Source organism: Cynara cardunculus (genome assembly GCF_001531365.2).
Source record: "Cynara cardunculus var. scolymus isolate 2C chromosome LG 2, CcrdV1, whole genome shotgun sequence".
NCBI lineage: Eukaryota > Viridiplantae > Streptophyta > Magnoliopsida > Asterales > Asteraceae > Cynara > Cynara cardunculus.
In genome coordinates, this window is record NC_037529.1 from 63,114,600 (window position 1) to 63,128,419 (window position 13,820).

Below are 13,820 nucleotides of genomic sequence, written 5' to 3' on the forward strand. Positions count from 1 at the left end.
TTGATATCTGAATTAAAAAAACGAGATTTGAAATGAAAAATAGATTTTATTGCATTAATTTTTGGAAAAAAAAAACGAATTTTAGTTATTTTTCTATAATTATTTCGCAAGTTGGTTCCCCAAAATGACGATTTTGAAAGTTGGTTCCCCAAAATAGAAATTAGGTGAAAGTTGGTTCCATTTTGGTAGCAATTTTCCCTTTTGGGTTCAATAATTTGGGAATTGGACACCAAGCTTTAATTATAAAAACAGGGTCGAGGCCTAGTAGTGATGAATACTGAATGCACATCGTTGGAAAAAAGTTGGAAAGTTAAAAAAGTTTTTGTTTGTATAAAGTTGTCTGCATTAATAAAGTTGTCTATTTGAATTAATCTGTTTGTATAAGTTGAAAAAGTTTTTGTTTAAAAGAATTTTTTCGCATATGTAAAAGCATGTTTTTATTTGGAAGAGACATGTTTGGAAAAAAAAAATTGGCTTTCTATATAAAGTACCCCTTAAAAGTTTACTGGATAAGTTACTTTCTATATTATTAAGCCACTACGAAATAGTCATACATAGTTGACCGAATAAGCTGTTAGCTCCATTAAACTTATTAAGTTGCTAACAGATAGACCCTTAGCCTTTAGTCGTTAGACTTGTAATTTTTGAGTTTTACGTTTTGCTCACTATGACAGTAATTTGGATGTAATTTACTATTTTAGTTAAAAACTAATTATAGTGTTCCTTGTCTTTTAGGTCCTATATATTCGAAATAAAGTTTCAATTTTTGCTAATTTCAATTTGGAAAAAGGAAAACTGAAAAAGAAGACGATCTTAATCCATTATTTATCATTTTATCGTTTTATATTTTGTATTCGGGGTTTTGGTTTTTATGTCCCCCGATTGTATTTTTTTTATTATAATTAATAAAAATCAACATGAGGATGAGATATTTATCTTGAATAGGTTAAACTTTTTAAAAAAATCATATGTTTCGTTGTTTCATTGGCTTAAAAAAATATGCTTAGGGGCATTTTTTATTATTTTCGTACAAGACATCAAAAATCATAAGACCGGCCCTGCAGGTAAGGAGTAAGATTGAACCTCCTATCAAGCTCATGCTCTTGTCTTTATATATAAAGTTAGTTTCTCATATATTGTGGGTTACTGTCTAGTTTTCAACACTCAACAGATCATCCGATGAATAGCAGCGGGAAAGATAGAGTTGAAGATGGTGATGAACAAGGGTGGCTGAATCTAAGCCTAGGATCAAACGGCCTAGAATCAGCCACCACGTCTATGATCAAGGTATATACATGCAGCTTCTGCAAGAGAAAGTTTCACAATTCACAAGCATTAGGAGGTCATCAGAATGCTCACAGAAGGGAGAGAGATGCAGCGAGAAAATACCCTGCCTTCCATTTTCACCAATCAATGGAAGTCCATTCTTCCTGCTTGCTGCAGCTTGTGACACCACCTGGAAGAGGCGATGGATCAGAGACGACAACTAGTACTGTCGCAAGGTTTATCAACCATGGATATGGAGTCACTTCTGTTCAGAATCAGCGGGAGAGATCTTTGGAGGACTTCAAGTCAAATACACTCGACTTGAATCTTAAGCTGTAAGTTGAATCCTCCCACTTTCCTATATCTCATCATGACGAAGAAGATTGATACCCAATAAGCCAACACTCCATCGACTTATATTATGTATGTATGTATGTATGTATGTATGTATGTATGTATGTATGTTATTGTTGTAGTTCTTAGCTCCCTCAGAACGACTCTCTTTGCAATGGAAATCGTCAAGTGTGTAAAAGGGTAGTTTTTGGTTACCAATCTCCTGTGTAAGTGTAACTACTACTACTACTACTCTTTCCAGATTTAACTGGAAAGTTGAACCATATGCGATATAGATTCCGGTAGGGTTATGATGGTTCTACTCTTAATAAAAGTACTACTTTCCAAGAAGTACTATAAGTTATAGCATCCATAGTTAGCATCTTCTGGGTTGTCTTTATTGGGTCGAAGACATTTAAACAACTCAATCTAATCTTTGCGGTTTGAAAAATCTTAATCCAATCCAACCCAAATCGTATGGGTTGGTCAGGTTGATACTTTGGTATATTAAAATCTTTTTCTATCCTTGAATATGTTATTTTTCTCCTCATAATTTTTTTTTCCATTATGAACTCTTTGATACAACTTATCCATATTTCTTACGTATATCATATTCAATTAATTTTCTCAATTTACATATATATGTTCACAGATTCTGAACATGTATACGAATGAGTTACATAGAGATTTAAATAGATTGAAAATATGTGTATATGAAGAACGTACATGATAGTGTAATTGTGAATGTATATATTAATAGAAATTCAACAATCATATTAAATCGAAAAAATAAAAAAATATCGAGTTAATTGGGTTGGGTTCAAATAATAGTAACTCAATACTTATGGTTTGAAAAAATTTACAACTCGATTAAATATTAGGTTGCTTCGATTTTAATTATTTCACGTTGAGTTGGATTGAGGTGGATTGATCGGATTATTCAGATTTTTGAACACCCATATCCACAATGTCCTTTTTTAAGAGGTTTTTGGTATTGAGGTAGTGAAAGGTCTTTGTTAACAATTTTTTGTGAGGTTTTTCGTACAGATGTTTTTTTATTTAATCACTTTTAAATTTATAAAATTTTATTAAAGTTTTGTATTTAATCATTTTTATTTATTAATTAATATAATTAAAGTAATTACATTAAAATAAAATTAATAAATAAATCATATAAGGTACATACATATTTAAAGTTCTTATATATTATTTTATATTTWAATTAATGTCTCAAATTTGTATATATTTTTATACAATTTTTACGGATTTTTGAATAACCTAATTATAAAGATTTCTTGATAACTCAATTTTTATTTTTTATTGTACAAACTTTTTTTATTAATAAATATAATAATATTTTCTCAATATAAATAAAAATATATTTGTATAAATTTTAATATTTTTTTATTTTTATAAATGAAAAATATAAATGATACATGGTTAAAGTGTTGGGACTCTTAAAAGTTTGAACAACGTATGAAAAAACTTGAGAGATGTTTTTGTCACAACGGAAGTATATAAAACCTTCATCAACGGATATAACTCTCCTTAAATAATTTTTATAGTTGTTAAATTATGTGAAAAACCATTGCCTTTTGCAACCCATCGGCGAATTACCAACTGCAGTACTTGCCGACATGTGCAGGGGTGGATCCATCTTTGGGGTATGATTGCTTGTGAAACCACAAAAATTTAAGATCAACGAAACCATAAGTTTCTTGAGGTGAAACGATAAACGGGGTTTTATATGAAAATTTAAGAATTAAAACTTCATGGTTCCTACAAGTCGAGGGTGGTGGTTAGGGATAATTTACGGGTTTCATCCTTCAGAGACTTTAATGTTTTTCGTTTTTCAACTTTTTTTTCGGAAAGCTGAAAAAATAGTTACTAAAAGAACGAGAAAATTTATTTTTATTCCCTTTTCCAACTCCGCCATTCGACATTTTGATTATCACTGGAAATCCCACTCGTGGCTAATGATTTCTTCTTTTAAAAATTGTGTTCCTTTTGTACTGTTCCCACACCTCTTTCCATATTTGAGCCTTTTACGGGTAGCGGTGCTTCTAACGCGATCGTAATGACTTCTAACGCGGTCGTAATGACGAAAGATACCCCATACTTGTTCATCATGTCGTGGATTCTAGAAAATTGAAGAAAAAGAAGGAAGAGATTCTATCTATTTTCATTTGTTTTCAAGTATTTTATACCCTTATTACGTTAATTAATTATTAGCTCAGGTCTTGTAGATACTTTCAAAATGAGCTAAATATTGAATATATTTAAAATTAATTATATTCTTAACATTAACACGTAAATAATATTAAAAAAATTCTATAAAAATATGTTGCAAACTAATCATGTAACGCTAATGGCCGTTTACTAAACGTTTACCGGGTAACTGTTTACCGATATCACCTGAGCAAGCATGATAATGACAAAAAAAAAATCTTACCCAGTAAGAGATATAACAAAGACCGAGAGTCTTACCTTGTAAGTAATGGAAAACACTCTTATCCGGTAATCATTTACCAGGTTTAAGACATTAACAAACAATCTATGATGAATATGATAAGGTAAGTGGGAAATTTTCTCTTGGCGGTAAATGCTGACCCAATAATAAAATTGGTTCAGGTTCAAGATTTTCCTTTTGTAACCGGTCCCGATTCTAGTCCAGACCAAAAACACCCGGCCCGTTCTCCATTTACAAAGCCCAGACCTTAGAACCGGTTCTAGTTCTGGTGCCATGATGGGCCCAAATCATTCACATTCTTTTTTTTTTTCAAAAATCAATTTTGAACATATAAGAAATTTTATTTGAGTTTTTTTTTGGACAATATCTTATTAAAATACATTTTAAAATCACTAACCAGGTCATTCATATACACTTTAAATATTTTTTAAAAATCTTTTTTACCCAAAAATGATATACATTTTTGTAAAAATTAGAACTTTAGAAATTTAGTATTGAAAAACTTTTAAAACTTAAAAAAGGATAACTTTCTGGATAAAAACTTGAAAATATTGTAGAAATCTCAAAAAACTTGATATAATTTATAGAAACTTAACTTTTTTTTAAAAAAAACTAGTCCTACGTACAACCGGTCCCGTAACTAGTCTAGGGCCAGGCTTTGAATTTTTCGTAAAATTCGTAACCAAGCAAGGACTACTGATCCATAACCGGTTCTGGTCCTACGCCGATCCCGATACAATCCTATTTTGACCATCTTTATCCGATAAACAGTTCATAAACCATCTTCAAGTTAACTAAATAAACTAACAAATCGCTTTCTTTGATCCCTAAATCTCGGCCCAACCAAATAAAAGGACCAACCCATTGAAATAATGTCTCACTGTTGTTGCTTGCCATTTTAATCTGAGCCCACACGGTTTGAAATTATCATGGATTGGTTTTCAATTCATAAAGTAGTACTAAAGGGTTTTCAAGGATATTTCACTTCACTATAACTTAATGGACTGAATAAGTCATATGTCTTGTTCAATAAGTCCTATAAACCTGCTTCGTTGTGGTTTTATTCGGCAATCAAGGGCTTATTCAGCCATCCACAAAAACGACGTTCACATTCAACCCTAGTTTTGTAACCTGTGTACCCTTCTCTTTTAATACGCTCTCCCAGCTTCCATCTTCCGTCAACAGAAGAAAACCCATCACCAAAGTTCTTCCCTTTCGATGCAGTGGAAGAACCATCCAGGGCCTCTACTCCATCGCGTGCCTCTCATAGCATCTTCGTAAATCTCAAAGTTTGAGTTAAGAGGATGGTATTGGATGTATATGGCTTAAAATGCATCAAAAATTTCGGTTACCACCATTGTCGAAAACAATTGTAAAAATTGCTTAAAAACCATTGTTTTATAACATGAATATATTGGATCATAGCAAATTAACTAAGAATTTGTAACTTAAACAAAAGCTTAAATTCATCTTATCCAAAGCGTAATAAAAAAAATCATAATATTCAAAATGAAAATGAAAAAAAGGAAACTTTTTGTAGTCGGTAAACGATAAATAAATTGCTAAAAGTTGGTGAGGTGTCTTGTTGTCATATGCCAATAAATAAGTTTGTTGCTTATCTATACTATATTATAAAGCATTTGATAAAGACTCTTAAAAACTATTTTTTATGCATGAAGTACTATGTATTAATGTATATTACTTAAAATTTAAAATTACAAGTAAATTGTGCATAAGTACAACTTATTAAAGCTCCATTTTTGAATTCATATAACTAACTGCAGATAAATATAATCAAATACAGGATAAACATTTTATTTTAAATATAAAAAATTTAAAATATAATTAGGATAATTATTGAATTCTAACAGAATCATTATTTTTATAAAAATTATATTGTTAAACCAAAAATAAATTACTTTGTTATTAGACCTAAATTAAATTATATTAACAAAATTTAATTAAAGAAATTGTATAAAAAAACGAGAGCTATTAAATAGTTAATTTGATACTAATATCGGTGTATTTTTTTAAAATTTTATGCTATCTTCAAATTTATATTTCATTCATAAATAAATTCATTATTGTTTTCTCAAAAACACATGAAATCGTATTGTATCGATAGAGACAAAGCATAAAAACTACACATTAAAATCGAGATTTATCTTGCTACATTGTGCGAGTATCCTTCTAGTTATTTATAATATATCTGGAACTTTAAAGTATTGTACTTCTTAGTATACAAGACATGTCTCCATCGTTACGATAAGACTTATAGCGTATTTGTAAGGCATCACGTATGTCATGGCGCCTTGAGTGTCATGGCTTACCGTGCCATGTGTTTTTTACAAGACATTACTTTTTTTCAAAACAGAAATTTGTTTTTTTTAATTTTTGTGTTTTTACATTTTTAACTTTAGATTTTACACTTTTATAGAATTTTTCTAATCGCATCAATCACTGTTTCATAAACTCATAAACATCACGGATTCACGATAAAAACAAAGTTTTAAAATTATTTTTCTAAGTTAAGTTTTGAATATTTAATAAAATACTATTTTTATAATAATAATCCATATGTTTTTTCTTCTTCAAATATGAATGTAAATTTTTTAATATCATTATCCGATTGAATAATATATAGAAAACATATATATAATGTATAAGGATTTAATGCATACAAATGCTTTTAATTTGAAGTTATAATTTCTTCGAGTTATCTTAAAAGATATTTATAAAGATTTAATACATACAAATACATGGTTTATTTCGAAAATGCAAAAACATTACGAGGATTTACTGCATACAAATATGTGGGAAAAATATTTCAAATATGATATTTTGAGATGTTGTTAGAAGTGATTTAACGTCTATATTGCATAATACCATGAAATTCACTGGACTACAAGCTTACCCCAACTTTTAGAAAGTGTTCGATGCGCAGACTGGAGGGACGGGACATGACTGGACTGGACAAGACTAATTGTTTGTTTTGTGTTTGGTACGACTAGAACATGATTAGACTAACTGTGTGTTTTGCGTTTGGTAAATTGGACATGACGGAACTAAATTGTTAAAATAACCAGATTACCCTTGTTTAATATTTTTTATTATGTGATAATTATGAATAACATAAACCAATAGAACTTAAGAGTAAGTAACATAAATCATATCTTTATAATTTTATCATTGTAAAATTATTTAACAAACCATTTTAGAAAAACTAAACAATAACATAAATTAAACAAACCCCCATCCTCCACCCACCAAAGCCCCTGTACGACCACTAAAGAAAGCTGGTTCATCTTCATCCTCTTCAAGCAGCCGGATTTAGTTCGAAGTTATCTTTACTCCGAGGTTCTTCTGTTCCACTGTCAATGCATTTTCTCTTCAGGTTCTTCTTGTTGTTTTACTTCGAGGTTCTTTTTCAGGTTACTTTTACTTTGGGGTTCTTTTGTTCCACCATCAATACATCTTTTTTCAGGTTCTTCTTGTTGTTGATTTACTTCGAGGTTCTTCTTCCACCACCACTCATCTACTACTTCTTGAGCGATGAATTCGCTCATCGAACAACGTATTGGGCGATGAATGCCCTCATTGGACAACAGATTGGGTGATGAATGCTCAATCCAGTTAACACTTTGGGCAATGAACGCCCTCACTGGACAACACTTGAACTATGAACGCCCTCATTGGACATTCTTGGGCGATGAGCACCCAATCCGGTCAAAGCTTTGGGCGATGACTATCCAATCCGGTCAAGGCTTTGGGCGATGACCACCCAATCCGATCAAGGCTTTTGGCGATGACCCAGCCTTATCGGATGTAGTATTAGACGATAAAACATTACAGACTTAGAACAAAAATTAGCATAATACTTAAACATGTTACTTTAAATCCAATATACTACATAATATTTATGCATCAAAGCAATTTATGTAAAACATTGTAACACATAATTTACCAAAAACGTTTTAAAAACTCACCTCGTAATATTAACCGAACCTTACTAAATCTATTCAGTTCTTCTTAACTTCTTCAGGAGAATTTTCTCAAATCATATCAACTAAGGAAAATCCTCCCCTTCTTTCAAACTTTCTATTTATAGAATTTTTAAGAGATGAGCATTGCATGCACCAGCCTATCCCCCCAAAAAAAATGCAAACACATCCCTAAACAAAATACTAATGGACCAAAACTTTGAATCACATGGAGGTGAATACAATTTTCACCAATAATCCCTCAACTTCCGACATACTTCAGATTTTATCCCTGAACTTTTTGTTGTTATAATAACTCCAAAATCCAACCAACTATAATTTAAAACCAATCATTACACGTACAACCCAAAATCTCTTAGAAAAATTCTGTAAATCAGACGTGATTAACCAAATCATGTTTTTAGGATTCTGGGAAATTTGTTAGGACGATTACATGAACACTATACCATCCTAAACTCTATACTAAAACCTGTTTTAATGAACAATTGGTGAAATAGTAAACGAAATGTTTGTTAAAAACTTCAATTGAGAAACAAATAGATAGTCACAAAAGTGGCTTTCAAATGTAACGGAGTCATTTGACATTTATCAAATAAGTTCTACATCGTTGTCATTGTCATAATAAGTTAAATACTATTTTCGTTTTTGAAAAATGAATGTCTTGATTTGTATATAATTAAATAAAGTTGTTCTATTGTTATTTATGGTTAAATTTCGTTAACATGGAACATATTTTGTTGCAATTTTTATTTTGCAGAGTCTTCTTTTAAAAGATCGGTTTTTTGGTAACCATGTATTTTCGTGCAAATTTATGTGCACCGACTAATCCATCGAACGACTATGAATGACCCAAAGATCAGTTTTGGTGCTTAGTTACGACAAAACATCTAAAACAATCTCGATTAACCTTTCTAGAGGTTAAGAGTTCTAATTTTACCAAATGTGAAAGGGTGTATGTGAGTTTCATTTGTTGTATATAAAAATACAACTCAAATAATAATGTTTAATAAAAAAAATTGGGCAAATTGCATGAAAAAATAACGTATTTTAACTTGATTCTTATTTTCAGTAACGTACTTTCAAAACCTCTATTTTAGTACCTAATATGTAAAGTTTTAAACATTTAAGTATCCAGATAACTGGTTAAAACATTAACCAGTTACCATGCTGATGTGGTGAGTGATGAAATGAAATTGAGTTGAATAGTAAATACTATATTGAGTTGGATACCACATCACTCGCCATATCAGCATGGTAACCGATTAATGCTTCAATCGGTTACTCGGGTACTTAAATATTTAAAACATTACATCTTAGGTACCAAAATGAAAGTTTTGAAAATATGTATGTTTAAAAATTATGATATTTTTTATGTTTTTCCATCAAATTATAATATGTTATTTCAGTTATATAAAAAATTATTATTAACAAGTAAACAATTAAACTTGAATTTAAAGCTTATAAAAAAATATGTAATATTTTTTTTATAATTTCGTTCTAAAAAATTAATTAATGATCAAATAAATTAAAATAGACAACTATAAGATCATAATAAAAACTATAAGTCTTCGCTGCTCTGTAATTTCTTGAATATAACTCAACCGAATCGAATTGTTAATGTGGAATTAAGATTACTATGATCATTGACATTTTCTGACGTAGATCCGAAGTAACATATAAAAATACAGGAAAACACCTACAAATTAACATTTAGCGTTAATTTTTCTTATTTTATGTTGTTGTCTTATGATTTTTTAATTAAATTTATAATTCAATATATATATATATATATATATATATGAAACGAAGGCAAATGACATTAAATAACCTAAAAGTTTGAAAATGACATCATTTCAGATCTCTTATGTCCCCCCTCTCTCTCTCTTTTATTTTGTTATTAATAGATAATAATAATTATTAGTCTATAGTAATTATAATTTTTATTTGTATTATATATTAATCAAATTTAAAATCAATAAACTAGAAAGACAAATATGCCTAGTTATTTATAAAAAAAATATATATCATTTATTTTATAATTTTTACAAATTTTAACCATATGTATATAGTCGTATGGTTTGTCTGTATAAAAATCGAATAAAAACTTTAAAATTTCATATGTTGATCCTTAATTTCATTTTATCTATATTTTAGTAGAATATATCATTAATCCTTCTGAAACTTTAAAATTTTAAAAAATAATCCATCATCTTTTTTCAACTTTAAAACTTAAAGAATAACCAATTAATTCTTATTAAGTTTTTAAATATTCAAATAATAATTTTATTGGTTTTTCAGCAATCCTTAACAATTCAGATAAGAACTCATCAGTTTTTATTAAAACTTCAAATATAAGTTAATTTACGTTGTATTATGTTTTATTTATAAAAAAAACAATATTGTTGTAATAAAAATATATGTAGAAGTGGTATTTATATAATAATAATATTTATTATAATAAATATGAAGTGATGTTAATAGTGAAAAAGTTATATTAATAGAAATTTTAAGAATTTGAAATAAAATAATAATAATAAGAGTTTAATTAAATGAAAAAAAATATTATTAATAATAAAAATAAAAATAGAAAATAATTAAAATACGAATAAAGTTAGATGATGATTAACATAGTGGAGAGCTTACTTTTGCAATATTTTTTATTATGTACAATATTATGTGAATTATATGCTTTCAAATAGCTACTTTCTATCTGTGCATTATAAAGAAATGTAATAAAATTATTGTAAACCAAAAATCTGAAATTTATGTTTGGACATGAGATCAGTTGGGGACCGTTTACCTAAACACTTATTCGATAAGCGCTTAACGGTAAAATTCAACCTTATCGTTTACTTATCAGGTAAGATTTTAGTCTACCAAAATGACATTGTATGTAAGAATTTACCCGGTAAGCGCTAACCGTGGTAAGAGTCGTCGTCATCACTTACCGGGTAAGACTCTCAGTCTATGCTTTCACTCTTATCAGGTAAGATTATTGATCCTTACTATATTCATCTGGTAAAAAAATATGACTTGATAAACACTTATCCGAATAAGCATTTGATAAACGACCCTTTAAGTAATTTTTACACGATAGATTTTCATCATGGAGGCTAGTATCTGATAAAAATCTAACTCCAAAAGTTTGATTATAATACTTCCCCCAAATTACACTTGTACCCTCCAACAAATTGATTTTCATCACGTGACTTTTATGGTTTGTTGATTTACATGTTCGTTGTTGTGAGAGATTTAGATTTTATGAAGGAATTTGGATTGGAATGAATTTGAAATCATTGGTGTTTTTGGTTTATAGGATTTAGAATGAATTGGATTTCATTATTTATAAATAATTATAAATATAATTGAATTACATTTTTATTAATTGGTTATTACTAAACAAATGTTTTTAACATTTTTTTAAAACCTTATTGATACAATTCTTCGAAATCCGAACACTCCCTAAAGATTTCAAAATTCTATGTTTGAAAGATTTCAATTAAATCCTAGAATTTCAAATCCGAACAATCCAACAAACTAAACATAAGATTTGAATAGATTTGAAATGCAAATCCCCCCAAATTCATTCTATTCCTTCAAACTAAACGGGATTTTAATGTATTGTTATTTTATATTAATTGTTATATAAGTATAGTACTCTTAAAATTTAAGAGTTTCATCTAAATGTTTTATTAAATAACTAGAAGGGTACTCATGCAGCGAGATACATCTTGATTTTAATATTTTATTTTATTTTTTATCTCAGTCGATGTTATAATATGATCTTATGTGATTTTGAAAAAACGAATGATGTTTTTATTTTTGAATAAAATATAAATTTGAAGATATCATTAAAAATTGACAAAAATATATCGATATTAGTATCAAAATCAACTATTTAAAATTCTTTATTTGTGTAATTTTTTAATTATAATTTAATTTAGGTTTAATAATAAAGTAATTTATATTTGGTTTAATAATATAATTTTCTTATAAAGATAATAATTAATTGTTTTGTTAGAACTCGATAATTATTCTAATTATATTTTAGATTTTTTATATTTTAAAATGAGATGTGTATTCTCTATTTGATTATATTTATCCGTAGTTAGTTATACGAATTCAAACATAGAGCTTTAATAAGTTGTATCTATGCACAATCTACTTGTAATCTTCAATTTTAAGTAATATGTATCAATAAACAGTACTTAATGCATAAAAAATTTATTTTTAAAATTTTTTATCAAATGCTTTATAATATTGTATAAATATATATTATTTACAAGAATGTCTCATTAAACATGAACGTAAATTACCAAAATAATGTTTGGTAATGTAGGGAACCATGTATAGTGTGAAGCACGTTTATTTAATTTAACCAACCTACATTATATTAAAATGCAGTTTTCATATAATCGTTGCTTATTATAATAAACTACCTAACAAAATCTATTTCCATTTATTAATTTATATATTTTAATATAATATAAGATTTCCATCTATTCATTTTTTTTTTAAATCCATTTCTGTATCTTTCCAGATGCCAAATCACCCATAAAAATATATTATTGAGTAAATTACGGATTTGGTCCATGTGATATGTTGATTTTTTTATAGAATTAATTCTTAGATTTTATTTATTATGTTAATGATCTGGTCATATGATTCTTTTACGAATTTAGCCTCTACCCCTTGAATGTAAATTGCCAAAATAATGTTTGGAGTTAGCAATGGTGGGCTAGGATTGTGGGGTCCCTTTCAAAAATTTACTGGAGGGATTTAAGGGGTTGTTTGGCAGTTGCTGAATAGTTTGATGCAGAATTATTAAGTGATCAGAATGATTAAGAGACACTCATGATATAGTGCAAAATGAAATATAATTGTTTGGTAATTGTTTACAACAAAACTAGGGCATTGAATGGTTAAGGGAGGTCCATGATATAAAATCATTAAGAGAGTTTTAAAACAATTAAGAGACAGACTTTCTTTTCGTCAAACAAGTTTCGCCTCATAACGATTCAGATGTTGCCTCTTAATGGAACTATTAATTATGAGGTAAACAAACAACCCCTAAGTGAAAAGTTTTAAAAAAAAAAATACTTTTAACCCTTACCGTTTTTGTTAATAGAGTCTGTTTCCAGCATTCCTTCCTAACTAAGTCGGTCACCGTCTCACCAACCCAATTTCTCACCTCCCATCTACCAATGTTGGAATAAATTTTCTAAAATCCGGGACTTTTCAAATGATTTTATCATATAATTAACTTCTTAAGAAAAAATCTAAAATAGTAGTTGGTACAGAAAAAGTTCATTACGTTCTTAATGACACGTTCTCAACGATTGACCGTGTAATATTCAAAGACGGAAGTTATATAGTATACGAACAACTTGAAAAATATATAAAACCCGATCAAACCATTGTGATTGACATTTCATTTACAGATAAATTAAACTGATTCTTGTATTAATAAAGAAATAAATAAGGGGTTGAGATACATAGCATTGTGACGTTGGTAGAAAGGTTTTATATGTATTACCAAAACAAGTTGCGATGGGTTACTTGCACGAGACGTGGTCATTAACCATGACCAACCACCTAATAAATAAATTAATTTTTTTTAATATAATATAATATAATACAGTTAATTATATCTATATTTATACTATATTATAAAGCATTTGACTAAAACTCTTAAAAACTCTTAAACTCTTAAAACTCTTAAACTCTTAAAAACTCTTAAACCCGTTCAT

General features: G+C 28.5%; 1 protein-coding gene across 1 annotated transcript; it reads left to right on the forward strand.

Moving 5' to 3' along the window:
• The first annotated feature begins 1,179 nt into the window (after window positions 1-1,179).
• Window positions 1,180-1,605, forward strand: LOC112506276 (zinc finger protein 11-like). Its single transcript, XM_025110288.1, has one exon. It carries the CDS (start codon window positions 1,180-1,182, stop codon window positions 1,603-1,605), a length of 426 nt encoding a protein of 141 aa, XP_024966056.1.
• Window positions 1,606-13,820: the final 12,215 nt, after the last annotated feature.

Coding starts and splice junctions, on each gene's coding strand:
- LOC112506276 (XM_025110288.1), top strand. CDS start 1,180: ATGAATAGCAGCGGGAAAGATAGAGTTGAAGATGGTGATGAACAAGGG.